The sequence below is a fragment of the Trichomycterus rosablanca genome, chromosome 5 (assembly GCF_030014385.1).
Source record: "Trichomycterus rosablanca isolate fTriRos1 chromosome 5, fTriRos1.hap1, whole genome shotgun sequence".
Lineage (NCBI taxonomy): Eukaryota > Metazoa > Chordata > Actinopteri > Siluriformes > Trichomycteridae > Trichomycterus > Trichomycterus rosablanca.
In genome coordinates, this window is record NC_085992.1 from 20,931,787 (window position 1) to 20,959,772 (window position 27,986).

General features: G+C 38.1%; 1 protein-coding gene across 1 annotated transcript in view; it reads right to left on the bottom strand.

The window, feature by feature from the left end:
* Positions 1 to 27,986, bottom strand: part of LOC134314748 (signal-induced proliferation-associated 1-like protein 2) — a 183,989-nt gene that overhangs the window by 68,439 nt on the left and 87,564 nt on the right. Inside the window, exons 10-17 of the mRNA XM_062995441.1 lie at positions 24,231 to 24,395; positions 23,437 to 23,549; positions 23,146 to 23,228; positions 19,622 to 20,025; positions 18,942 to 18,982; positions 12,599 to 12,664; positions 12,108 to 12,413; positions 11,706 to 12,023 (exon numbers count right to left, since the gene is read on the bottom strand). Of these exons, the coding sequence (XP_062851511.1) occupies positions 11,706 to 12,023; positions 12,108 to 12,413; positions 12,599 to 12,664; positions 18,942 to 18,982; positions 19,622 to 20,025; positions 23,146 to 23,228; positions 23,437 to 23,549; positions 24,231 to 24,395 (1,496 nt within the window). The remainder of the gene's footprint in view (positions 1 to 11,705; positions 12,024 to 12,107; positions 12,414 to 12,598; positions 12,665 to 18,941; positions 18,983 to 19,621; positions 20,026 to 23,145; positions 23,229 to 23,436; positions 23,550 to 24,230; positions 24,396 to 27,986) is intronic.

The following is a 27,986-nucleotide window of genomic DNA, read 5'->3' on the forward strand; positions in this document are numbered from 1 at the left end:
CGTCTGCGCCAGTTTGGCTCAGCGGTTTGAACGCCGCATTACCAACGGCACAACCCCGGTTCGAATCCGCGCCTCCCCCCTTTTCTTTCCTTCATGTAGATCGGCTCCTTCCCAGCGCCTTGCTGGTGACACAGCCGATTATTCACGCTTTAAAAGGCGTTTACCTTTTTCTGCGCGATTTCCTCGGACAGTGTCCGGGGTTTCGCTTTTCTTAAACGCTCCTTATAAGGCATAGGGGCAGCGTTTGTCTCAGCCACGGTGTAGTGTGGTGAGATACGCATTCGCTTTGCGAGCGAGCGACCCGGGTTCGCGCCTCGCATAGGCAGACTGTTTCATTTGTGTTTTGTTCTGTTCTTTTTCTCTTTTTTCAGTTGCCAGCAAGCCAGCGGCTCCGTTCGGGCTTTCCCGAATCGTTTTCTGTTTTGCCAGTTTCCGTTTTTGTTTAATTATTATCATTTGTGTTGTAAAGAATTATTATTTATTGTAAATAAATATAATTTTTCTCTGCATCTTTGGGTCCTAAAGCCTCACATCATAACAAGAGTTCCTCAAAAGTTACAGACTGACAGGGGTAAAGAGTTTTTCAACAAACATTTTGAAAAATTAGTAGCAAAAAACAAAATTACACATTTTGCCACAGGTAGCGAGCTAAAAGCCAGCGTCATAGAACGTTTTAACAGAACATTAAAAAGTCGTATGTGGCGATATCTAACGGCTATAAATTCCAAAAGGTACATTGATGTTTTACAAGATATAATGCGTGGTTACAACGATAGTTACCACCGTAGTATCAAAATGAAGCCTGTCGAAGTGACAAAAGAAAATGAATCTATTGTGTTTGAAACATTGTATGGTGAACAAAACAAACTAGACAAGAAAACCGCCTTGAGGTACAAGGTTGGTGATGTCGTGCGTATTTCTAAAGTCAGGGGTCCATTTACAAAGGGCTATGAAGAGAACTATACACAGGAGTATTTCACCATATCAGAATGTATTCAACGACATCCGCCCGTATATAGATTGGAAGATTATGACGGTGATATTATACAAGGTAGTTTCTATGAAGAAGAGTTGCAAAAAATCCACATGTCTAGGGATAAAGCGTTTAAAGTTGAAAAAATTTTAGATAAAAAGAAACAGGGTAAAAAAACAATGGTATTAGTGAAATGGTTAGGATGGCCATCAAAATTTAACAGTTGGGTTTCTGAAAATGATGTAGTGGACATAGAAAGGCCTTAAAAGATGTGTAACTACGCAAAATAATTCATTTACATGCTTGGACAACATGGATGACAACAGTTTTTGTGTCACTTTGCCGTGCAACTCGTCTAGGTCTGTGTACCCTGACAACCAAATTTCTAATTATAGAACAAAACTAACTAAACCCCTCGATTTAAAAGGTGACTGGGAAGTAGGTGTGTTAGAGTTTCAGTACCCACGAACATGGAAGACATTTTGCGAGACAGATGCCACATTTAGAGTAAATGACAAAAAATTGGGTAAAACAACAAAAATAATGATACCCACGGGGTATTATAACAAAATACAAACACTGGTTGACGAGATTAACATTCATATAGCAGAACATTCGATAGTTCTTGGTTATGACCAAATAAGACACAAGGTTTTTATTAAGACGCGGTATGATATAGGGCTGAAATTTTATGGTAAACTAGCCATCATTTTAGCTTTTACATCTGGGGTCTTACTAGAGTGTGGTGTTAAAACGAAAGATTCAGATGTCGAACAGAAACAGTACGCGCCACACCCGGCCGACATCTATGGTGGTTTCTATGCGTTGTTTGTTTACACAGACATCATTGATTACCAGATGGTAGGTGACAGTTTTGTACCCTTGTTAAGATGTGTACATATAACGGGGGACAACCATGATACTGTCACTATTAGATACAACAATCCACACTACGTATCGATAGCAAAGACACAGATAAACGATATCGCCATAGAAGTGAAAACTGACCAGAACCAACACGTACATTTTTGCTACGGGAAAGTGGTTGTAAAGCTACATTTTAGACCTGTAAAACAAACAATTAGGTTTTGAAAATGGATACTTTCAACAGACAAGCTATGGACCCCGAACGTTACATTTCTTACTATCAAAATCAGGCTGGTGGCCTCATGCCGGGCTATACAGGTAGTCCGGCAATGTATGGCGCCGGCTTTGGTGGGATTTTTAGAAATTTATTTAGAATGGCTATACCGCTGTTCAAGAGAGGATTTAGTATAGCCAAACCACATCTAAAAACAGCAGCTAAAAACATTGTAAGCGACGTTGTCAGCAATGGTCTGTCGCGTATGACAGAACACAAACACAATCAAGATGGTTCGGGCATGTTGGTGATGGCACGAAAATCTGTAAAACGACCACCTGGTAAGAGGCGTGGCTGTCCTGCTAAGAAAACCAAGCGTACGACAAAAAAACACATAGTGTCAAAAAGGAAGAGAAAGGGCTGTCCTGCTAAGAAAACCAAGCGTACGACAAAAAAACACATAGTGTCAAAAAGGAAGAGAAAGGGTAAACAGACGCGGGCCCCATTCAGCAGAAAGACTTTGAATACCATATTCTAATCATGGCTCTACTTCATCGTATGTCTGAAGAGTGTATTAAATCAGAACTGGACTTGTTTACAGTACCTTTAACACAAACAGCTATAGAGAAAAGTACCTATGTCGAAATCCCGCCGTTGTCAGCAATATCCGACACAGCTCCATTGGAGTTTTTCATAGCCGGACATGGCGAAGATTATACGGATCTAAATAACACACTCTTGTACCTGCGTCTTAAAATCACAAGACCTGATGGAACCGACATCGATGATGGTGCAGCTGTGGGGTTGATAAACTATCCAGGTGCTACGATATTTTCACAGGTCGATGTGTCACTAGGCGACAGGCTGATATCGCAGAGTTCAAGTACATACCCATACCGTAGCATAATAGAATGTCTCGCCAACTATGGGAAAGATACCCTAGAAACTGTTTTTTTCTGCGGGGCTATTTTATCAGGACACGGCGGGGCATATGGACGAAACAAACCCTGCAGGGAACAACCTAGGCTTGACAACGAGGGCAGCATTTACAGATGGTAGCAATGTAGTGGAACTGTTGACCCCAATTCATAGCGACATATTTTTTCAGGAGAAATTGATGCTTAATGGTGTTGATATAAAAATTCGAATGACACGCTGTAAGGATGAATTTTGCCTAATGCGGAATGATGCGTTAGCATACAAAGTCAATATTCTCTCAGCATCATTATTTGTTAAAAAAGTGTCTGTGTCACCGGGTGTAAGGCTGGGTCATGCACAGGCCTTGTTGTCGACAACCGCTAAATACCCTATTGATAGAGTGTGTGTAAAACATTTTTCAATACCTGCTGGGACACGCGTCTCTAATCATGAAAATTTATTTTTAGGAACGTTACCAAAGTCGATCATTTTGTGTATGGTGGAAAACCAGGCTTTTACGGGTGTTTATAATAGGAACCCATTTGCATTTAAACATTATGATTTGCAGTTTCTAGCCGTCTATTTAGACGGACAACAATTTCCATCTAAACCACATCAACCCGATTTCCAAACCGGCTCGGCAGTGCGAGAGTTCTTCCAGTTAGCCCTTGCGTCAGGAAGACATTTGAAAAACCAAGCTCTGTCTATTAATAGACAGGAATTCTTACAGGGCTACACACTGTACGCGTTTAATCTCACACCTGATGAAGAATGCGGTCAACATGTGTCCTTGGTCAAATCGGGTAATATTAGATTGGAGGCCCGTTTCAGACAACCAGTACCACATACCGTAAATTTGATTGTGTATGCCGTTTTTGATAGTATCATCGAAGTGTCTAACCGAAGACAAGTTTTGGTGGATTTTTACTGATGAATACTTTAGAACTGATAGCTGTCATGGATAAAGTGGCCGTCAATACATATTTTCTCGGTGTGTTAGCATGCGACCAATTACCTACAAATGTCATAAGGAAATTACCAACAATGACGATTATTAATACACACACATCTGATCTTCCTGGCGAACACTGGTTAGCCGTATACATAAACGAAGATCGTGTTGGGTGTTTTTTTGACAGTTTTGGAAACGCTCCAGACTATGAAATGTTTTCTAAACTGATTAGTGATTTTCTTAAAACCTCGTGCATAACACAATATTATTCTAACAGACAAGTACAAGCCATTACATCAAACACATGCGGTCAACACTGTGTGTTTTTTCTATATCACATGGCTAAAGGGTACAGTTATGAAGAAGTGATGTCCAAATATGGTTTTGATTTAGTAAAAAAATGACAAAATGGTGTCAACTTTTGTGAAACACATGTATCCATGTATTTGTAAAAACAGATTGTTTAATTGTGTGCAACATGTTAAAAAAGGAGAGATGTTTATTGTATAACATATTCTCTGTGTGTAATGTAAAAGTTGTTAAATAAAAAACAAACAAACAAAGATTATTATTAACTCAGACTCATTTATTTACAAATATATATAATGTAACAACAGTAAACAACAAATTATTGTTTTTCAAACATTGTGAAAAAGAATATTTACATAAACATGTAAACAATATACACAGCAAATAATATACAACATTTAAAAAGAAAATTAAAAGTTTAACCAATTACTGCCATCTAGAGCGGGTGAGACAAATAATCTGGGGGTTTCGACAGTCTTAACAGGTGATACGTCGCTCAACGGCGTCGCATAATCAGCAGGCGTTTTATTTTTTAACAAATAAATTTTTTGTCTGACATGTTTGTTTGGTATTGTAGAAAGAGGTATGTTTAAAACAGCAAAAGCCTCTAGAAACTCACCCCAACCCTGTGGTCTACGATCATCACTAACCCTGTGTGGGGCAGTGATGCTTTTTACCAGGTCCAGTATATGTGACCCAGGGATCGTACGTCCATTTAAGACAAACTCTCCCGAATCATTCCAGGAAGACACATCTTTTGACTTAGACATTTTATCTAAAACATACTGAACATTCCGCCTACTTCGAGCTGGTACATTTCTAAGAACATCGCTGATTACAGAATTTTCATCACCGGTCTGGTCAATAACATTTGTTTCCTTATTAACATTATCCACGAGCGGTAACGCCAGTGTTAAAGTCTTGGTCTCCATATCACGGTGTTTAGCAACAGCTAAATATCTCTGCAAGACAGCCGTATAAAACTTGGCCTTCTCATGGGGGTCGAGATCACTCCTAGCCAAAATATTTCTAATCGACGCGTCCAAGTCATTTTCCACAAATTTACTGATAACACCTCGGTTGTCATCGTTCTTTAACGTATCCAGCTGGTGTTGCGGTACCAGAAACAATTTTTCAGCAAACTCCATCTTTACAGTTTGGATGTTATCAAACTTGTTATAAATGGTAAAGCAACGCTTAACAATGGTAGAAGAAAACCTCCTTTCTGATTAATTACTTTCTTTTTCCGTGAAACGCAAACTTTTTTATCAGCAAAAAATTTAATGTCAGTCTTTTTCTTTTTTAACGTACGATATTGTTTGTGCGTGAGAGGTATGGTACCGTTAAGAACGTTAAGAGCTACTTCACACAGAGTTAAGATGAGCTCATTAGATGCTGTTTGTAAAATAACACGTCTCTGCGCCGGTTTAGCTTTAAATAAAAGTTTAAGAAGCGGTAGGTTTTTATATAGTCTGTCCGACATGTTGGTCTAGCGAAGTTTTTTCTGGATGTAAACAACAGGTGTGTTTGAAAGCAGATCTGTTCTGAGACGAAAGTTTTCAGGAGTCTTTGCTTTATAATCAATCAAAAGGTGGCCGAACGGTTTACTTACAGCATTTTGAAAACACTCCATGAAAAATTTGGTATTGCCGGGGTACATCTGTCTACCTAATACACAAATCTGATTGTTGTCTCTAGGATTTTTAAATAATATGAGATAGTTTGTGTTCAAACTAATTGTCCTGCTAGATTTTCTTTGAAAAAACAAATTTTGCATTAGGTAAACGGCGCTTAAATTTCTATGGTGTACATACTGTGTAAAAACCTTTTCCACCTCTGTATTATTGCTAGCATCTTTCATAACATCGTCAATTATTAACAAATTATTCCTGTTAAGCGGTAGAAGTGTGTCATCATTTAGTGATGTCGGTATTCCTTGAACAAAATTAATATTTCTTATTTTTAACATTTTCATCATAAAGAGGCTGCCAACAGTCATAAATATATACAATGTTCTCTATTTTCTTTGAAATCAACTCATCAGTACGCTCAATCAACTGTTTAACAAAAAAAAAATTTCCGGAATTTGATGGCCCGCTTATTACACATGAAAACGGATGCTGTAATCTGAAATCAAAACCATCAACCTCTATAACACCGCGATAGCCATGAACGTCTTTAGTATCCATAGGGAAGCGTTGAAAAATCAGACAACAGGACACGTTTGTTGTACACGACTTTGAAACGCTTCACTACTGACTTATTTTTCAGTGTGAGGTTCTTTTTATTACGCACTATACCGTCTGCCCGAGCGAGTATGTGTCGACTACTATCGCGATTTGTCAAATAATGATCAACAAGATCAATGAGTGTGTCGAGTCTGATGACTTTTGAGTTTTCAGTATTAAGTGTGATTCCTTTAGCCTTCATACAAGTTTTACCGCCGGCTGTAAGGTAACCATAGTTCTTAGGTCCGCCTGAACAAAACTCAGTAATGTGATCGCCACCACCAATCTCATCTGTCAAATCACCTAAGTATGGACCCAGTGGCGGGTCCCAATCACCTTCACGAGAAACAAAAATAACGCTGTCAGTGTCACTATACAACAATCTGTCACCTAATCTATCCATTAAATTGTACAATTCTAAACGGGCGTGCGCGGTTGTGAACGCACCAAGAAACACATTAATGTCACGTGTTGGACAACTGTCTCCATCTGAGTAGCACCACTGTATCAACGCTGTGGTGTCAGACACAAATGAAAAGTGTTTGACATCATAACCATCACCAAAGATATGCTGTGAAAATCGTTCAGGATCTGCCAACAGTTCAGAGACCGGCAAGTTTTCCCTCATTGAAAACCGACCCCACAGACTATTCAATAACAATTTATTAATAGATCGACGAGCCTGGTTAAGACATATTTTGTCTGGATTCAGTTGAATATTTTCTTTTTCAAAATAGTCCCTGATGTATTCGGCCCTATCTTCCTCTGTGACAGCATGCGCCGGATAACCACTAGCCTCCTGTTTGTACTGTAAGAACGTCTTTACATACTCACAGAATAATGTCTCTGAACGTTCTGGAAAATGCCAAACCTCATGGATTTTTGTCACCACATATCCTTTCTCAATAGCCTTCAACAATTCAATACTGACCCAAGTACCCGTGATGGATCGATCAACATCGCTATGCACACATGTATGTGTCTGGTTTTCCATCTCAGCACAAGTACGACACAACGGAAACATTAATTTGCCATTACATCGGTATGGCAAAACAGGGTGTAAGAGTTTTCTTGGTGTTTGTACAGTTGCTTTGACTAGACCGTAATATTCATCAAGAGGGCGGAAATCTTTAAATATTATCTGAGGGTGGCCTGTCGGGTATATTTTCTTGGCCTGACAGGCGGGGTACAAGCTGGTGAAGTCTACATACCTGATTTTCTCACCATTTTTTGCTTTGTAGTACAATTTGTAAGCATTTGTTCGACCGCCAAAGAGAGCATCTCTTGGTTTGAGTCGTTCAGGGGCTGTGTAATTAGACATAAATGCTGCGACATTAGAATTACACCTCTTGACTTTTACCCACTGACATTCCCACATAACTTCAACATCCAAACCATACGCCCTAACAAGTATCTCAACCTTGGAGTCAAACTGTTTTCGCAATTCACCATACAACACTTTTGACATCGGATGTGCCTGATTCGGTCTGTAACGGCATTCGTGACCATGGTGCATACATCCGTTAAATTCTAAGACCTTTCGTTTTCCGTCTTTTTCATAATAACCATCCACATAATATGCCCCAAACTTCATTTCACCATGAGTTAGGGCATGATGTATATCGACGTCTCGTGTGTGCTTAATGTATTCAAGCCACTCGATCGAAACATTCGAGAATGTCTTGTGTTGAGTAATGTACGCATTGTTGTGTGTCAGTGCTATCGTGTCTTTCGGGAGAAAATGTGTCTTGTACACAGCCATGCAACAGGATGCTAACGTCGTATAATTGAATGGGTCAAGCTTTGTACATTGAATAAACTCGTCACGATACTTGATACAAGCTTCACGCAGTAAAACGACATCATTCCGTCCATAAACATGCAATTCCTTTTTAAAGTCAAACACACCACCAGAGACAGTGTTGTACCATTCGTCAAACTCATGTTTGTCTTTGTCATTCATTGTGTCATATCCATAATAACTTTTCTCAGGGTACGACCCTACATAGTCCTCATTACACTTTAAATTAAATTTGTGTGGAAAATACCCTTTCTCATCACAGGTCAGATTTAGGGCCGATGTTGTTTTAGCCAGACGCATAGGGATGAATGAGTACGAGTCTATGTAACGCTGTTTATACGTTTCGTCGTACATCGCAATCAGTCTACACCCCATCATTGTGATTTTTAACGCAATCCCCACTTTTGAAAAATATTCCAATAACAGGAAGTTGTCAAAACCAGCGGCGTTGTGTGCTAACCATGTGTAGCCCTGATATTTGGGCTGTCTAAACTTTTTGACAAGTCTCTCTATACAGTCAGAACCCTCAGCCGTGAATTCGTCACCGTCAAATGTAATAGCACAGACAAAATTAGCTTCATGCTTACCGTTTTCAAATCGTGTCTCAAAGTCGAAAAAGATGTACGAATCGCTGGGTTCTTTTAATTTGAGTGGCTGTATGTAACACTCATGCTTGGTGTCTGAAATTAAATCTTCACCACAATGAATACAGCGGTCAGACAAACACCTATGGCGTTTGGGCTTTGTCAAACTAACATGGTAACGACGACCACATTTTTTACAATACTTTGTGAGATCGCATGAAGAAGCCATTACACCTACGTGGGGCTGCGGTTTTTTTTTTTTATGCTGTTCATAACAGTATAGAGATTTACAGTAGCGAGAGCAACTGTCACAGTATTTGACAACTTTGCGGTGTGTGTGACACAATGCGTCTTGACACACATCGCAGCGAAATTTACAGCTATGATCTTGGGCGTTTGTGTAACCCCTATAACAAAACGTACAAACATACGGCACACCCATGAACGCTTTCAAATTTTTTATCATGTAGTAATGACCATCATGGAGGTACAAAAACACCGTCTTGTTTTGTGGTCTGTCGCTAGTTTGATACTTCTCTAAATCACCCGAAACACCCTTGTGAAAAACAACTATCTTAACACCATACATACATTCAAAACGACCAACGTCATTAAACCCGACTCTATGATCTTGAGAAAAACCAGCATTTGTCTGCAGTTGTTTGGCTATAGTTTCTAACGTGTTATATGTGGCGTTTGGGTTTAGAAATGATGCAATACAAATTGCAAAGCACAAGTTATTTGAGACATTTGTTGGACAGAAAAGATTCAACCTGTTTTTTTCAATCACCTGGTTATGTGCTAGGTCACGAACCTTACGACGAACACAACCATTTTTACACATGGCTATCGAGACAATCAAAACCAAACTATCGTCTGTTCTAATACAACGATTGCTCTGCATAACTCTTTTAATAGCATCTGAAAACCTATCTACACTGTAACCGTCTCTTGAAGACAACACCGTGTTAACATCAGATGTTAAACTACCACCTCTTAGAGTAATGTCAATAACACCACCATCACCAGCTAGCAACCTGGATAACGATACAATTTCTGATAGTGTATTGTGTATATATGAAGTGTATGACGCCATATCAGTGGTTGGCGCATCACGTAAACTCAATGATCTGTGTAGTACAACACTGTTAAACAGACCCTGGGGCACTACGGTATAATCACCCACTACGCCGCCATTTGTCACCAACGTAGCTATATCGCTTTCCGACAGACCGTAGTTAGGAACTGTTGTATCGAGGGGCGTGTGTCCATATGACTGAGCCCCGCCTCCTGTCTGTTCTATGTTTATGTGTTGTGTATTATTTTGCAGATTACTTTCTAGTTCGGCTATAGACAAATTATACTCATTGTTTAGACACGCAGCTTGCTCGTCATAAGACATATGTTGGAAGGTCTCAAAAAATGTATCATTACATGTTAAATCTATCGTTTGCTCGCAACTACTAGCCAATCTATAGCGTTTTGCGGATGTTTCTTGTGAAGTTTGACCACTACTGTTTGTTAACCACGTATCCAATGTATTTTGCAAAAAAACACGGGTGTTACTATCGGCATTATTAACACTGTTTTGTGCAATATTTTGTATAACATTTATAGCATTTGTATACTGATGGTTTAGACAAGCTGCTTGCTCGTCGTGAGACATTTGCTGGAAAATTTTAAAAGCGGGGTCATCGCATGTGTCGTTGTCTGACCCCAAAAACCTTTTAGACGCCATTTTATTTATAACAAAATAATGTTGATACGTATTGTTTGAGCCTGATTTATTTAAAACCTTTAAACAACAACAGTTAACACTACAACAACAACAACAATAACTAACGACAACAATTATTTAGAACCAGATGTACCTGCTATGGGTATTAACGATGATACTTTTAGTTGTAAAAAACGGTTTAAATTGTACAATGTATTGTACACGTTGCTATTGTGTGAAGCCTGTTCCTTCCGTAATTTTTGATTTTCTACAAATAAATTTGAAATAGTTTGTTGCAGGGCCGGCGCTAGGGAGGGGCTGAGGGGGGCATTGCCCCCCCAAATTGTGTCTTTGCCCCCCCAAGCACAATGCAAGCAACGGCTATTTTTAAAATTATCTCTGAACCAATCACAAAAATGCATTTTGTTTTACAGTGTGAAGATATTTCCTTGCTTATTCCTGATTGGCTCTTTGAGTCATATAAAAATCGGCAGACTGCCCCAAACAGTTCAGTTCGGCAGTATATGTTCTGTTAGTGTGAGCGAGAGGCAGGTATACTGGTAAACACTTTTTTTTTTACAGAATTAGTATTCTTTTGTTTTCTTTATATTTTAATTTCCCAATAATATAAATATTCTCACTCATTCCTATTTCCACATTTGAATATTCTCAGTCTGTGTGTAGGTACATTTGTCAGCTTTGACTTAAATTTGTATTAAAGCCTTTCAAGAAATAGAGTTGTTCTATTAGTAATGGCAATTTAATTAAGGGGGCGTATTAAAATGAAATACAATTAGATAATCTTTTTTCTCCATTTACATAATCAACATGTATTTTTTAATCATTGGGTTTTAAGTTTAAGTTCGAAAACATGCATTTTTATTTCTTTACCTCATACATCACTTTAAGCCAGTATCAATAGCTTGGCTGTCATCATTCATGCACAAATCAAGCCTTGAATATATTTCTGGCTTCAAAAACATGACTATCAACATGCCCCCTCATTAGGTTTTACTGCCCCCCCAAGCAAAGCAGTCCAGAACCGGGGCTGGTTTGTTGCATATCTCCAATTACGTGACCTAAATTAGAAATCGTAGATTTTAAGTCGGCAATTTCTTTTCGAAAAGTATTGTCTGTTTTACGTTTTAGCGCGGCTTGTCTACGTTGCTCGATGGCTATTTTAGAAACATTCTGTACCAGACTCAACTCCTTAAACTTTGTAGAATTAACGGCGCTAACCTGGTGTAGCCTCTCGTGGTTTTGGTTAGGCTTTAAATCATCCTCGGCGGGGTCTCTTACTCCGTGCTGCACATCTGGATGCAAACTCCGTACGACCGTAGAATCAAAGTCCGTAAAACTATTATCGTTCCACGTTTTCAACAGTCCATCAGTCCATTCAAAGTTGTTCTGGTCTGTGTCAACGCGGGGGGCTTGCACCAGCAGTGGTTCGTCGTTCAAATCTAAAAACAATTACATATTAATATACTTTACACACATACCTTAAGTTGCTAACTACAAATAGTAATTCGTATGTATTTTCTTACCATCTCGTTCGCAACCGTCTAGCCATCTAAGACGTTTTCTGTTTGGATTTTGTTCATGCACATCGACGATACCGGAACAAACGCGTTTTCCACGCAGAGTCGATTCACCGTCGAGCCGTTGCGGGTTTTGGAACCTCTGTGACCCCTCAGGGCTGCTAGTCGAACAGGGGTTAAAATTGTCTGACGTGTGTCCGTGGTTACCGCATGCAGTGTCCCGCGATACTGCCAACGGGGGCGTGTCAATTACGGCAGCAAAACCGAGGGGTGTTAACAACCCCGTAGACTCAACCAGTCGCGTTAGCCCTGCTACAGAACATATAATTAGCATCACACATTAACATACAAACAATTTACAGCATGAATCATAACTCACCAAGTGGTTGTACATAACAGGATATGTCAGCTGTTTCTGTAGAAATGTATGAAATATTATGTTTGAATAACAAATAAACATCAACAACAATTAAATGTTACAAACACAGAAAACAGACCTTCAAAAAGCTGAGATATTCCTTCAATGCTTCTAATAGCCTGGATTGTTTCAAGCTCAGATGTGCCTACACAATAAAAAAAACCTGTTAAGTAAGAAAAACATTATAACACCCCCGAAATTCTTACAACAGAAATAACAACAGAAATAAGTAGAAAGGTTGTACCAGCAACACACTTACCAAGAATGCTAGAGTCCATTGCAGATTTTCCAAATGGCATCTTGGTGTCTTAGCGTCTTGAACGACCGATTGTGAACTAGCTATGAAACAACGGCTATACATACTGTTTTACCTGGAACACACCTCTTAACATTTACATATTTAAATATTTTGTGGTCGATTGGCCTATCTATATGGACTATGTGTCATAAACCTTGGGTCTTGTTTGTGACCCCCCACTTGTTGGGGTGGGTTGAGAATACGCGTCTGGAACCCCTTTGAAGTAAAGACACACCATACCTGGCTGCCATCCTGACATTGTTATAAATACAAATGAAACATTAACATATAGTCACACTGTTCCTATTAACCATTTAATGTAGAGATCTAGTTGAGCCCTAACCAGATTAACAATAGGTGTGTGAGTGTGTGTGTGTCTGTGTATTGTCCTGTGAAGAAAAAGTTTCACGTTTATTTGTTTCATAAATACATTTATTTTAAAATATAAATTTATATTTAGACTGCATTAATCATGATGTTGGCTTTAAGACACTAACTTAAACCACTATTGTGTATGAGTAGTGGTGGAGTGATGTGTAGGTGTACGTGTTTGATGTTTCTTTTAACAGACAAAATAAGGCATGCCATGACACTCATTATACTGTCCCTACAAACATCGTAAGCCAGAGAATAAAATTGGTTTATTTTAACTTTCCTTAAAATACTTGCTAAGCCTATAGTCAAATGCTTTGTCTATCTTTTTCTCCTTGGTGCAAAAACCAGTTTGGTTTCACGAACACAAGAACTAACAATCGGTGTAACTGTAAAATATCTAAAAAGATTTAGCAGTCTGTGTGATATGGGGTTTCGTAAACCTTTGGAAATGTGTTTGTGCCCACCATTTGTGGGGTGGGGGTGTACATCTGCAAATCCTTTGTAGTAAAGATAACCCCTAGCCTTAAACCTAAACCTTAAACATTAACATATATAGAGACATCACACCTAATTGACTTTTGATGTTAGAAACTATGAGGTGACCTAGCCAGATGAGCCCTTGAGGTGTTGGGGTGTGTGGATATGTTTATGATGTTGTGTTGGCCTGTGAAGAAAACTAAAAGTTTCTAATGTATTTGTTTATTAAACATTTAATTTAAAATACACTTTTATATTTAGTTAGCATTAATCAACGATGCATACTTTAAAACACTAACTTAAACCACTATTGTGTATGAGTAGTGTGGAGCGATGTGTAGGTGTATGTGTTTGATGTTTCTTTTAACAGACAAAATAAGGCATGCCATGACACTCATTATACAGCCCCTACAAACATCGTAAGCCAGAGAATCAAATTGTTTTATTTTAACTTTCCTTAAAATACTTGCTAAGCCTACCGTCAAATGCTTTGTCTATCTTTTTCTCCTTGGTACAAAACCAAATTGGTATCACAAACACTAGAACTACAGATGGTGTACCTGTTGAATATCTAAAAAGTGTCTGATTTACACATACGATACACATTTTGAAGTTTTTTTACCTAGAAATTCATCAGTATGCGAATGCTTAAACACTACATACAGACATTGTTACAGCATTGGGGCTCCATAAAAAACTTTTGATGTTAAAAAACATTGTTCTGTTAAAAGGCCCTTGTTCTGTCAGTCAACATTACCTGCCATTCAAGGATTGTGAGGTGGGGTAGGGAGAGATGTGTGGGGCTGGTGGGGGTCTGTGGTTGGGGTGGGTGTGAGTAGAATGGGGTGTGTATGGGGTGGGAGGGAGAGGGCTGTGAGGAACCATGGCCTGTCGGTCAAAATGATCTGTCAATCAAAACTAGTCTGTCATACACAGAGGGGGTCATAAATCAGGGGTCATAAATCAGGGGTCATAAATCATATTTTGACAGTTAGTGTAGGATATATACTGCTAACATTGTTAAAGAAAAGCTTCCTAAATATTATGAACAAAAGACCTTGTGAGAAACCAGACTTAACAATGACCCATCTTCTTTGAGTGGACTAAAGGATATTTAGACAAATTAAAATCAGACTACACAAACAGGTACTAAATGGGTAAAAAGAAAACCAATTACAGCAGAAGTTATAACAAATAAAAAAATATGACAAAAGTAATTACATTTAGGTTACTTTTATTATTATTATCAATAATGTGTGTTTTTTTTTACATTATGCAATAGGTAAAATAAGACATGGAACAAACGAGAAAGAACAGTGTGTAAATGATCATTTAATTTATCAAAGGACAAAGGTTATGCAATGTTTATATCATCAATTAGTAACTGCTCCCTAAACGTAATTGCTGGTTATACCACTTTAGCAGCAACAACTGCGACCAAAAGCTTTCGTTAACTGAAGAGCTTTTAAACACACTTTAACAACACACAAGGGATTTTTGGAACACTTTTTTTGCAGAAATGTTTAATATAGCCACACTTTATCTTATTTCACATTGCTGGAAAGGTTCTATTTAATGATGTTTAGATTCCACAAGACTGACTTTAATCAAGCATGGATGTGTCTAGTGTGTTTGAACCCTATTATTAAATTCAGTTAATCGGTTGAGTATTGAATTGAATTGTTTGAAATGTTATAACAGTGAATAATACCTGTTATTTGTATTAATACTGTTATTACAACTCCAAATCAGAAACAAGTTGGCACAGCATGGAAAATGCAAATAATTAAAAAACACAGAGTTTCTTACATTTACTTTGACTTTTATTTCATTGCAGACAGTATGAACTTGAGATATTTCATGTTTTGTCTGGTCTGTACTTTCTTCTTCCACAGTCATGCCATTGGAATGTGTGCAGCATGTGGTTTTGCATTGTCTTGTTGAAGAATGCATGGACGTCCCTGGAAAAGATGACTTCTTGAGGGCAGCATATGTTGCTCTAAGATCTCAATATACTTTTCTGCATTAAGAAAAGTGTAAACTACCTTTGCCAAGGGCACTGACACAGCCCCATACCATGACAGACCCTGACTTTTGGACTTGTTGCTGATAACTGTCTGGATGGTCCTTTATGTCTTTGGTCCGGAGCACACAGCGTCCAAAAGACCTAGAACGCTGATTCATCTGACGTTTTCACTGTGTGATGGTCCATACTAGATGCCTCAGAGCTCATAGAAAACAGCGCCGCTTCTGGACATGGTTAACATAAGGCTTCTTTTTTGCACAGTAAAGTTTTAAGTGGCGTTTGTGCATGTATCTCCGTATTGTAGTGCTTGACAAAGGTTTGACAAAGTAATTCATTGCACATGTACTTCATATCAGCTATTGTTGAGTGGCTGTTCTTGATGCAGTGCCGTCTGAGGGATCAAAGATCAGGGGCGTTCAGCTTAAGCTTGCACCCTTTTTGAGGTACATTGTTTTTAAACATTTCAATAATTTTCTCACGCATTTGTTGACAAACTGGAGATCCTCTGGCCATCTTTGCTTATCAAAAACTCAGCCTTTCCTGGATGCTGCTTTTGTACCAAACCATAATTACAATCACCTGTTGATATCACATAATTTTTTAGTTTTTTCACTTCATTACTAGCCCTAAATTGCCCTCGTCCCAACTTTTTTTGGAATGTGCTGCAGACCTTTAATGCAGGGATGGAGGTATATTAACAACATGAAATGACGTTGAGCAGACAAAACATAAAATATCTTGGGTTTAGACTGTCTGCAGTAAAAAAAAAGTCAAAGTAAATATAAGGAACACTGCATTTTTATTTAATTTGCATTTTCCATACTGTCTCAACTTTTTCTGATTTGGGGTTGTATTACTTACATTATGAGTAGATGTAATTACCATTTTACACAACTACACTCAGTTACACATACTGACAAAGGAAAAATATGCTTTTATAGTTTAAAAAAATTAAAATTCAAATAAAAAATATTCAAAACATTTGCTGTGGCTTTTCAAATCGTTGTCAGGTGCATCCAGTTTGTTTAATTGTTAAGTTTGCAAGGATGTTGGTCAGGGAAGTAAGAAAGAACCCAACTGTCACCCTAAAAAAGCAGACACTTGCTGTCTAATCTCATAGTTTGAGAGGATCTGTCATGAAAAATAGAATAAACTGGATAATCAAGGTGTGTAAAGCTAATAGAGATGTATCCAAGAAGACCTGCAGCTATAATAACTGGCAAATGGGCTTCTATAAAGTATTAAATAAAGGATCTTATTTTTTGTGAATATTCAATTATATAAATCAAACTTTATAAATATAACTTTATATTCAATAATACTTCTTTTATTCTATATATAACTTTATTATTTAATTTTTGAAAAACTCATTTTGTCATGGGGGATTACATGTAGATTGATGGGTAAAAATAGCAATTGTATCCACTCAAAAGCAACTAAAAAGGGCAGTGGTAGGTCAGTGTTTAAGGCACTGGACTAGTAATCAGAAGACTATTGGGCCCCTGAGCAAGGCCCTTAACCCTCAATTGCTTGCATTGTATGTTGCTTTCATGAAAAGTGTAAATGTCAGTGTAAAACATAATAAAGTGTGCAAAAAGCCATGGGATCTTAATTCTTACCGTATATATAATGCATTATTATTATATCAAGAAATTATTTTAATATATTGTTAAAACTTTATAAGGCAGACATTATTATATTTTAAAATATTTACCAGGACCCATTATTAACTTACAAGTAAATATATGCGTAGTTATAATGACTGGACTAGTGCACATGAACTGTGTTTCACATTAAACAATGATTTATGTGTATGGACAGAATGGGAGATAAATGTATTCAAACTGTATTCATAAACTGCAAAAAATGGCCAAGACTTTTGTTTGCTTTCATGTTGACATGTGCTTAATACGTTACCGTACATGGTTTATATGTTCTTGTATGTATTTATCCTTCTCTGTATGTCCTGCCTTTTTTCACGTCACAATTAATTGAACCTGTACATGCCCTATCACTGATTATGCATACCTGTCAAGTCTCCCGTTTTGGCCGGGAAACTACCGTATTTTACCCCTCTTTCCCGCCGTCCTCCCGTATTAGTATTTTCCTGTAAATTTCCCGTATTATATTATAATTTTAAAAAACATTCCTGTGCCTCTCCAAACTGAAATGTCACTAACCTCGTGAGAACTGCCACCCAGGCAGGTTAGTGCGGACAGCGGGAACAAACCTGGAACAGGGAGAGATGGATGGATGCAAGGAGAGAGAGGGCATTTCTGCCAAAAAAGTAAAGACTGCATGTAAATATCTAGAGAAATGGGATATCGAATTTACCTTTCTAAAGAGGAGCAGGATGGGGCAGAGTTATGCATTCTGTAAGGTTTGTAACTGCGATTTTAGTGTCTCTCATTGGGGAAGGAGCGATGTCACTTTAAGACAAGCAATGTGTATATATGCTGAAAATATGAACAATAAATAAATGTGCTTCAATTCCCTTTTGTGTTTTCATTTAGGCTGTATTATAAGGATTACATATGTAGGAATGTCCACAGCATTTCAGTGTCAACAAAGGTAGGCCTATCAGATTCTGATAATCTAATTGTAGTTTGTAAGTTATTTTAGATTTCTTGTAAACTTGTCTTAAAATGTAAGGGATACTGAACCTCGGTTGGGCTGGTGGGACGGCTCGAAGTGCGCGGCGGAAAATTTCCCTTATTTTTAAATCCAAAACTTGACAGGTATGGATTATGTATAACCCCAACCACTGGTCAAACTGCAAATGTAAAGAGATTTTTTTTACTAATGCAAAGCCATTGGACAAAGGTAAGTAATGGCTTGTATGTTGAGTTACTTCAGGGCTTTTGGTCATACAATAAAATTCTTGCAAGTTTTTTATGCATAATTGTTTAAAAAATGAAAGACCAATAAAAAAGATAAGATCTGTAGAAAGTATACCAGGGCACATCAGAACAACTGACAAGTCATTATTTTATCGCTATGAAAATAAATGTAAAATGTGGTAAACGTTTAGAAAATAAACTGGCCATATAGGCATTTGTAAAGGTATTTGTAAATATTCTAGTCACTCTACCTTGTGCTGGCCTCTGCCCCAGCGTCCTCTTTTTTGAAGCCAAAATATGGTCACCTTAGATAATAACCAAATTAAAACATTTAATTTTTAAGTGTATTTATCTTTTTACATTAAACTCTTTAAACATATTTTCTTTAAATGGCTTTATAAAGCACCCTTCCTGTTCCACATGTGTCTCAGAAAATCACATTTGACTCTGTTAACACAAAAAATGGCTTTATATTAGTAAAAAATTGACATGAATAACTAATAATCATTTAAATGTACTACATTATACAGTGTGTCTCAAAAGTAATAAAACACCCATATAAAATAAAAACAGTTTGGCAGATGGTAATCCAATTTTAGACACAAGCTGTGGGGTTAGGGGGAACCTGTTAGGCCATATCACCAACATGGTACGAAGGTCCAGGGTTTAATTCCCAGGTGGAGCAGTCCTGGTCCTTTCTGTGTGGAGTTTGCATGTTCTCTCCATGTACATGCAGTCAGGCTAATTGTAGATAGTAAAAAGTCCCACTAGGTATGATTTCCTGTTTTTCGGACCTACCGCGACCCTTAATAGAATAAAGTGGTGGTAAAACAGACAAAGAATTAATGAAAAGTATGTTGTTTATAATTAACATGTTATGCCTATTGTTCATATGTATTTGTTCTACAAAGGATGACTGAAACTTAAGCAGTATATTTTGCATTTAGTTACAGGCGGATCATCTGCATCGCTATAGAAGCTCCACCAGGCATCAAACCCTAATCGTCATCCACTTGTGCAATCCTTGGCCCTACTGAAAGTTAAGCTAATGTATGTATATTTGCCTGCAATATCTGTCTCGATCACCTTAAGTGAGACAAGTTCTTGCTCTGGCTTCTTATGCAGCTGTCCATGACATTGTTTCTGGTCGTAGTGCAACCCTGAGGCATGTACAGTTTTCTGCAGTTTTTATCTTTGTCTCTGTTTTGTAGATACTCCTGGGTCCAGGCCCGCCCATGATCAACTGCCTTCCAGCCTTGTAGTACCATCTGTGCCTCGGCAACAACAGGCACCCCCATTGATGCAGAAGGCACACAGCAGAGTGTTGTGTCAGTGCCACTGTCTGTAGAAACTCCTTTAATATATGTGAGATCCAGTACATCTAGGTCCATCAAGTCACCAAAACCAAGGTTTTTGGCATCACCATTACTGCTAAAAGTGCTGCTGGACAAAGTATTGCTGCTTGAGCAACTGGAGTTTTTATCTCCATCCTGATAAAAAGCACACACACACACACACACAATTTTAGTTATAAAGCAAAGTTTAAAAGTCAGACGTCTATGATTTGCATACACATTTATGAATTAATTTTTTCCTTATTTAACTTACTGTTTAATCCTGGTCTAGGTCACAGTGGGTGCAAGGTAGGAACACACCCTTGACAGGGCACCAGTCTATTGCATAAAAACACACTTACATTCACTAATATATTAACACCTAGGGCAATTTAATGCAGCCAATTAACCTTCTGTGTGCTTTTGGAGGTGGGATGGGACTTACAGGTCCTTCTCAAAAAATTAGCATATTGTGATAAAGTTCATTATTTTCCATAATGTAATGATAAAAATTAAACTTTCATATATTTTAGATTCATTGCACACCAACTGAAATATTTCAGGTCTTTTATTGTTTTAATACTGATGATTTTGGCATACAGCTCATGAAAACCCAAAATTCCTATCTCAAAAAATTTGCATATCATGAAAAGGTTCTCTAAACGAGCTATTAACCTAATCATCTGAATCAACGAATTAACTCTAAACACCTGCAAAAGATTCCTGAGGCTTTTAAAAACTCCCAGCCTGGTTCATTACTCAAAACTGCAATCATGGGTAAGACTGCCGACCTGACTGCTGTCCAGAAGGCCATCATTGACACCCTCAAGCAAGAGGGTAAGACACAGAAAGAAATTTCTGAACGAATAGGCTGTTCCCAGAGTGCTGTATCAAGGCACCTCAGTGGGAAGTCTGTGGGAAGGAAAAAGTGTGGCAGAAAACGCTGCACAACGAGAAGAGGTGACCGGACCCTGAGGAAGATTGTGGAGAAGGGCCGATTCCAGACCTTGGGGGACCTGCGGAAGCAGTGGACTGAGTCTGGAGTAGAAACATCCAGAGCCACCGTGCACAGGCGTGTGCAGGAAATGGGCTACAGGTGCCGCATTCCCCAGGTCAAGCCACTTTTGAACCAGAAACAGCAGCACTGGACTGTTGCTCAGTGGTCCAAAGTACTGTTTTCGGATGAAAGCAAATTTTGCATGTCATTCGGAAATCAAGGTGCCAGAGTCTGGAGGAAGACTGGGGAGAAGGAAATGCCAAAATGCCTGAAGTCCAGTGTCAAGTACCCACAGTCAGTGATGGTCTGGGGTGCCATGTCAGCTGCTGGTGTTGGTCCACTGTGTTTTATCAAGGGCAGGGTCAATGCAGCTAGCTATCAGGAGATTTTGGAGCACTTCATGCTTCCATCTGCTGAAAAGCTTTATGGAGATGAAGATTTCATTTTTCAGCACGACCTGGCACCTGCTCACAGTGCCAAAACCACTGGTGAATGGTTTACTGACCATGGTATTACTGTGCTCAATTGGCCTGCCAACTCTCCTGACCTGAACCCCATAGAGAATCTGTGGGATATTGTGAAGAGAAAGTTGAGAGACACAAGACCCAACACTCTGGATGAGCTTAAGGCCGCTATCGAAGCATCCTGGGCCTCCATAACACCTCAGCAGTGCCACAGGCTGATTGCCTCCATGCCACGCCGCATTGAAGCAGTCATTTCTGCAAAAGGATTCCCAAGTATTGAGTGCATAACTGAACATAATTATTTGAAGGTTGACTTTTTTTGTATTAAAAACACTTTTCTTTTATTGGTCGGATGAAATATGCTAATTTTTTGAGATAGGAATTTTGGGTTTTCATGAGCTGTATGCCAAAATCATCAGTATTAAAACAATAAAAGACCTGAAATATTTCAGTTGGTGTGCAATGAATCTAAAATATATGAAAGTTTAATTTTTATCATTACATTATGGAAAATAATGAACTTTATCACAATATGCTAATTTTTTGAGAAGGACCTGTATATATCTGGAGAAAACCTATTAAGACATGGTAAAAATGAACAACAACAAGAAGCAAAGATAAAATTAAGGTTTTTAGGAAACTTGTTGCTGTGCGGTACCCACTCTACCAGCAGTGCCACTGTGCCACCATAAAAATTTTATGTTTTTAAACACTGCATAAAAAATAGGGGAACACTTAGAGCACAAATAGTATCTTGATGGACAAAATAATTAAGTTGAACATCATTACTGATATTAATGGGCTTAGTGTAAACCAGCTCTCATCTGTAAAACAAATGGGGTGTCAAAGGAGAACCTGCCATTTCTGGTGTTCCCTTGTGAATGCCAATCAAGCTGCACAGCGCTGGTCTGTAAGCACAGGTCTTAAAAGAGGTAGTCAGGCCCTCATGCCACCCTCATAGAGTCTGTTTCTGACAGTTTGATCAGAAACATGCACACTAGTAGCCTGCTGGATGTCATTTTGTAGTTCTCTGGCAGTGCTCCTCCAGTTCTTTCTTACATAAAGGAGCTGATACCGGTCCTGCAGTCAGGTTGACCCCACTACTACAGCCCTATCCAGCTCTCCTTGAGACTGTGCTGGAGATGGCATGTATGGATGTGCCATTTTGGAGGAGCTGGACTACCTGTCCAACCTGAATGGACAGCAGGAACCACCTCGTGCTACTAGTAGTGACAAGGACACTAGCAAAACACACAAAAAAAGAATCAGCTAGGAAGGATAAGGAGAAAGTAATTGTGGCTACAACCTGCAAACCATCACCTTTTCCAGGGTTGTCTTGTCGTTGCCTCTTTAGTGCACCTGTTGTCAAATTCATTTGTACCAAAACATGTGAAATTGATTCACAATCGCATATGCTTGATATCCCTGACATTAAATTGAATAAGTGTTCACTTAATTTTTGAGCAGTGTACAAATTGTTTTTTTATTACAATAACTATTGTTAACATTTTACTTTATTAAAATGTTTTTGCATAAGGATAACAAATTTTATGTCTGTCTCAAAACAATTAACTTGATTGACTATCAAATTCACCTTTCATCTTTAAAGTTAAAGTTAAAGTGGTAACAGTATTGTAAGATTTTTACTGATTCTCTGTCATTGAACAACAAAGTTAAAGATTTAGCCGAGCAGCATCTCTTAGGTTTAGTCCAGCATCACAGAAAACTGCTTGGCCCTATCCCACTTATTCAATAGGGGACATTTAATTCACAGTATTGTAAATACTTTAGAATCCCTGTCAAAGACAAACTCACCTCACACAGTTTGGAAGGTAACTCTATGCCTTTCTCTCTAGAAGAATCAAGCATCTTTTTTGAGGGGAGGTACCACTTCACTTCTGTAAGGGGTATAACAAAAAACCCATTAATTAATAAAAGTTCTACAGGGCCGGAATAAAAGGCATGGGATGTGCAGTGTGTAAACATATTGCCACATTTTATGAAATAGTACAATATTTACAAAAAAAAATTAAAACTGTACACCAGTTCAGTGGAGTATAAAGGTACAACAAAAAAATTCCTTTTAATGGTCCCAGTGCAGCTCACCTGCAGAGGATGCTTTGTCTGGCACTGGCTCCCTCTCACTTAAGCAATCAAAGTCTCCCATTGCCTGGAGAGGAAAATTAGAGGGTTGCTCATGCTGTGTGGGTGAATGACACCTGCAAGAGAAACAAAGATTTTTTTGTTACTAGCCAACACCAATTGTTAATGGTATTATCCAACCAGGTATTATGTGCATGAAGCACATAATATAGTCAGTCAATTTACATAATATAGTAATCAGAAAGTCTCTGGTTGAAGTCCCAACAATGCCAGCTTGCAATTGTTGGGCCCTTGAGCAAGGCTCAAACTTCAGTTGTTTAATATGTATTCGGTCATAATTGCTAGTCATTTTGGACAACACTCTAAAAACTTCCTAAACTGCCATAAAAAATATTATCAAATCTATGCATACAAATGAACAGCCAACTAAATAACAAAAAATCTAAATGTAAATGTATTTAAATGTATTACGCATGTATTATTTGTTAATCAACTTTTAGATAAACTGTAAACAATAGACACACTCTAAGAGTTCAGACACCATCAAATGACAAGGTGAGAGATTATTACAAAAATTATTTTTATTTGTTTTTTAATATAAACAGAATTTAGTAGAATCATAATATTTGCTCTCACAGTCTTGCCTACATAGTAATACATATAATAAAACTTATAACAAGGTATCTTCTAAGGTTTCAACTAAGTTAGAGAAGCTTTTCTGGTTTGGCTATGTGCACTGTAAATAAATTCTCATGGTTAGGCAACAATGTGTTTGTGTATATGTGAGCACGTTATACCCATGACAGCTTTGCTGCTGGCTCCAGATTGGTCTACTGCATGTGCCTGGGTCACTGGATGACGACTGGTTACTGGATGACGACTGGTTACTGGGTGAGCTACGGTAGTGATGACTGGTCTCTGATTTATTACAGGACATCTGTGGGTTTTTCAAATCATGTGTTCTGTTGAAACATCAGTAAATTCTTATTTAGTTTGCCTGACAGAGCCAAAATACTGTTCCAAATAGTGTTGTCCTTTCAAGCTGGAACACTAACCCGTCATAACAGATACTGATACTTTACCAACCACCAGAAATACCTTAGAAACCATATACCAACACTCTAACAACTTCCTAAACTGCCAAAAAAAAAGTGACAATCAAATTTATGCATACAAATGAAATACCTTAGTTGGTGCATAGCAACACCCTAGCAACAACCTACAGTACCTTAGCAAACACATATCAATAACCAAACAACCACCTGGAACACCAAAGCAATCACTTATTGCACTAGTAACCAAATGAAACATCATACCAGTTACTAGACAATCAAACACCAGCCACAATACATATCCCACAGACAAAGTCTCCAACCATAAATACATTTCACAGCAAATGCTGCTTAAGCTCCAAGAAACAATGTAGCAACACCTTAACAACTGAGTAGAACAAGATAGTGCGGCTAGCATTAATTTATTTCAATTTTATTTGTATAGCACTCCTTAAAATTGACGTTGTCTCAAATCAACTTTACAGTTTCCAAGATGAATATCCTAGAAAAGCAACTCAAAGCAACATTACAGAACTTGAAAGAAACAAGACTCAAAAGGGACCCATATGTCTTGGGTTGTCCAGAGTATCTGAAAGAATTTAAATAAGATAAGAAATAAGATTTAAACAGATACTAGATAAATAAAATAATTATAACAAAAGTAAAAAAAAAAACAAGCAAATACACAGATACAATGAATAAATAAAATACAACCCCAAATGAGAAAAAGTTGGAACAGCATGGAAAATGATAATAAAATATTTCTTACATTCTTACATTTACTTTGACTTTTATTTCATGTCAGACAGTATGAACCTGAAATATTTCATGTTTTGTCTGGGCAACTTCATTTTATTTATTAAAAAAACATCCATTCCTAAATTTCAGGCCTGCAACACATTTCAAAAAAGTTGGGACAGTAAAGCATTTACCACTTTGTAATGTTGCCATTCCTTTTCACCACACTTAAACTTCACTTTTTTCTGTTATATAGTGTATTTTTCTCTAATTTCCTTCAAGATCAATAAAGTATCTATCTATCTATCTATCTATCTATCTATCTATCTATCTATCTATCTATCTATCTATCTATCTATCTATCTATCTATCTATCTATCTAAAAAGATCTGGTACTGAGGATACCAAGCGATTCAATGTTTCAGGTTTTATTTGGTCCCATTCATCCTGCAAACACGTATTAAGATGTGCAACAGTATGAGGTCATCGTTGTCGCATTTTCATTTCAAAATTCTCCACACATTTACTATTGGGGACAGGTCAGGACTGCAGGCAGGCCAGTCCAGTACCCGTACCCTCATCTTCCGCAGCCATGCCTTTGTAATGTGTGCAGCATGTGATTTTGCATTGTCTTGTTGAAGAGTGCATTGACATCCCTGGAAAAAATCTTGAAGGCAGCATATGTTGCTCTAAGATCTCAATGTACTTTTCTGCATTAATGCTGCCATCACAGAAGTGTATTTACTTTTGCCAAGGGCACTGACACAGCCCCATACCATGACAGACCCTGGCTTTTGGACTTATTGCTGATAACAGTCTTTGGTCCGGAGCACACAGCGTCCATTTTTTCCAAAAAAAAACCTGGAATGCTGATTCATCTGACCACAATACACGTTTCCACTGTGTGATGGTCCATCCTAGATGCCTCAGAGCCCAGAGAAGTCAACACCACTTCTGGACATGATTAACATAAGGCTTCTTTTTGCACAGTAAAGTTTTAGGTGACATTTGTGCATGTAACTCCATATGGTAGTGCTTGACAAAGGTTTGCCCAAGTAATCCCTTGCCCATGTAGCTATTGTTGAGTGGCAGTTCTTGATGCAGTGCCGCCTGAGGGATAGATCACAGGCATTCAGCTTAAGCCAGCGCCCTTGGCCTTTAACGCACTGAAATTCCTCCCGATTCCTTGAATCTTTTAATGATATTATGCACTGTGGAGGGAGACATATGCAAATCCCTTCCAATTTTTCTTTAAGGTTCATTGTTTTTAAACATTTCAATCATTTTCTCACGCATTTGTTGACCAACTTTAGATCCTCTGGCCATCTTTGCTCATCAAAGACTCAGCCTTTCCTGGATGCTGCTTTTGTACCAAACCATGATTACAATCACCTGTTGACATCACCTGTTTGGAATCACATCCTTATTAGTTTTTTCACCTCATTACTAGCTCTAAATTGCCCCTGTCCCAACTTTTTTTAGAATGTGTTGCAGACCTGAAATGCAGGAATGGAGGTATATCAACAATTGAAATGAAGTTGAGTGAAGTAAAACATGAAGTATCTTGGGGTTAAACTGTCTGCAATAAAAAAAAATCAAAGTAAATGTAAGAAACATTACATTTTTATTTTATTTGCATTTTCCATACTGTCCCAACTTTTTCTGATTTGGGGTTGTAAATAGTTATAACAAATAAAAGTTATAAAGTCACAAAGTAATTAGAGTTTATCATTCTTCATTTCAGTCTGTGGTAAAATAAAGTCTGATAGTGAGTTTCTGGACATTGTGAGTACAGTACACATTCACTTCACATCCAACAATCCAGCAGAAATAGCATTGCTGGCATGGCAGCATCTAACCTGCATGCTTTAGCCTCAGGTCAGTGAAAAGGTTCCCATCGGAACCAACTAGAGGTAAAAAAAAAAAACATTAGACATAGTAAAAATAATATGAACAAAATCATTATTATTAAGTTACCAGATGTGAGTATAGCATGAGACTGCAGTATTTTTAATTATTACAGCATTACTAGCTATGAAGGAGAACTATGAAGTACCACAGCCATGGGGGTACTCACTGGACATGGATGGATGGATGGATGGATGGACGGACTGACAGACAGACAGACAGACAGACAGATAGACAGACAGACAGACAGATAGATAGATAGAAAGATAGATATTAATCACGAGGGAAATTGTTTCATTACAGCAGCAAAAACACAGAACTCTACACATATTGTACAATCATACAAAAAGGGAGGGGATACACAGGGGGACTGCTATATACAAATATGGAGAAAGTAATAATAATAATAATAATAATAATAATAATAATAATAATAATAACACGCAACAACAAATTAGGAGTTTAGAAAATAAAGTGACATCAAGTGGTGTAAGTTCTAGAAAAAACAACCCTGATCAGCCCAACGACATTAGCTCTGGCTGCCTCTACTGTAAAGAGACTTATTGTAGAGTCTGGTGGCAGACGGTAAAAAAGGCCTCACATGCCGCTCTTTGGCACAGCGTAACTGTTTTAGCCGGTTGCTAAACACACTTTTCTGTGCCTTCACTGTTGAGTGGAGGGGGTGTGCGGCATTGTCCAAGATTGTTAAAAGTTTATAAAGTGTCCTATGTTCCACAACAGTTTCCAGGTAATCCAGCTTAACTCCAATGACAGAGCCAGCCTTCCTGATTAGTTTATTGAGTTTCTTTGAGGTGCTGATTGTGATGCCATTGCCCCCGCAGACAACAGCGTCGA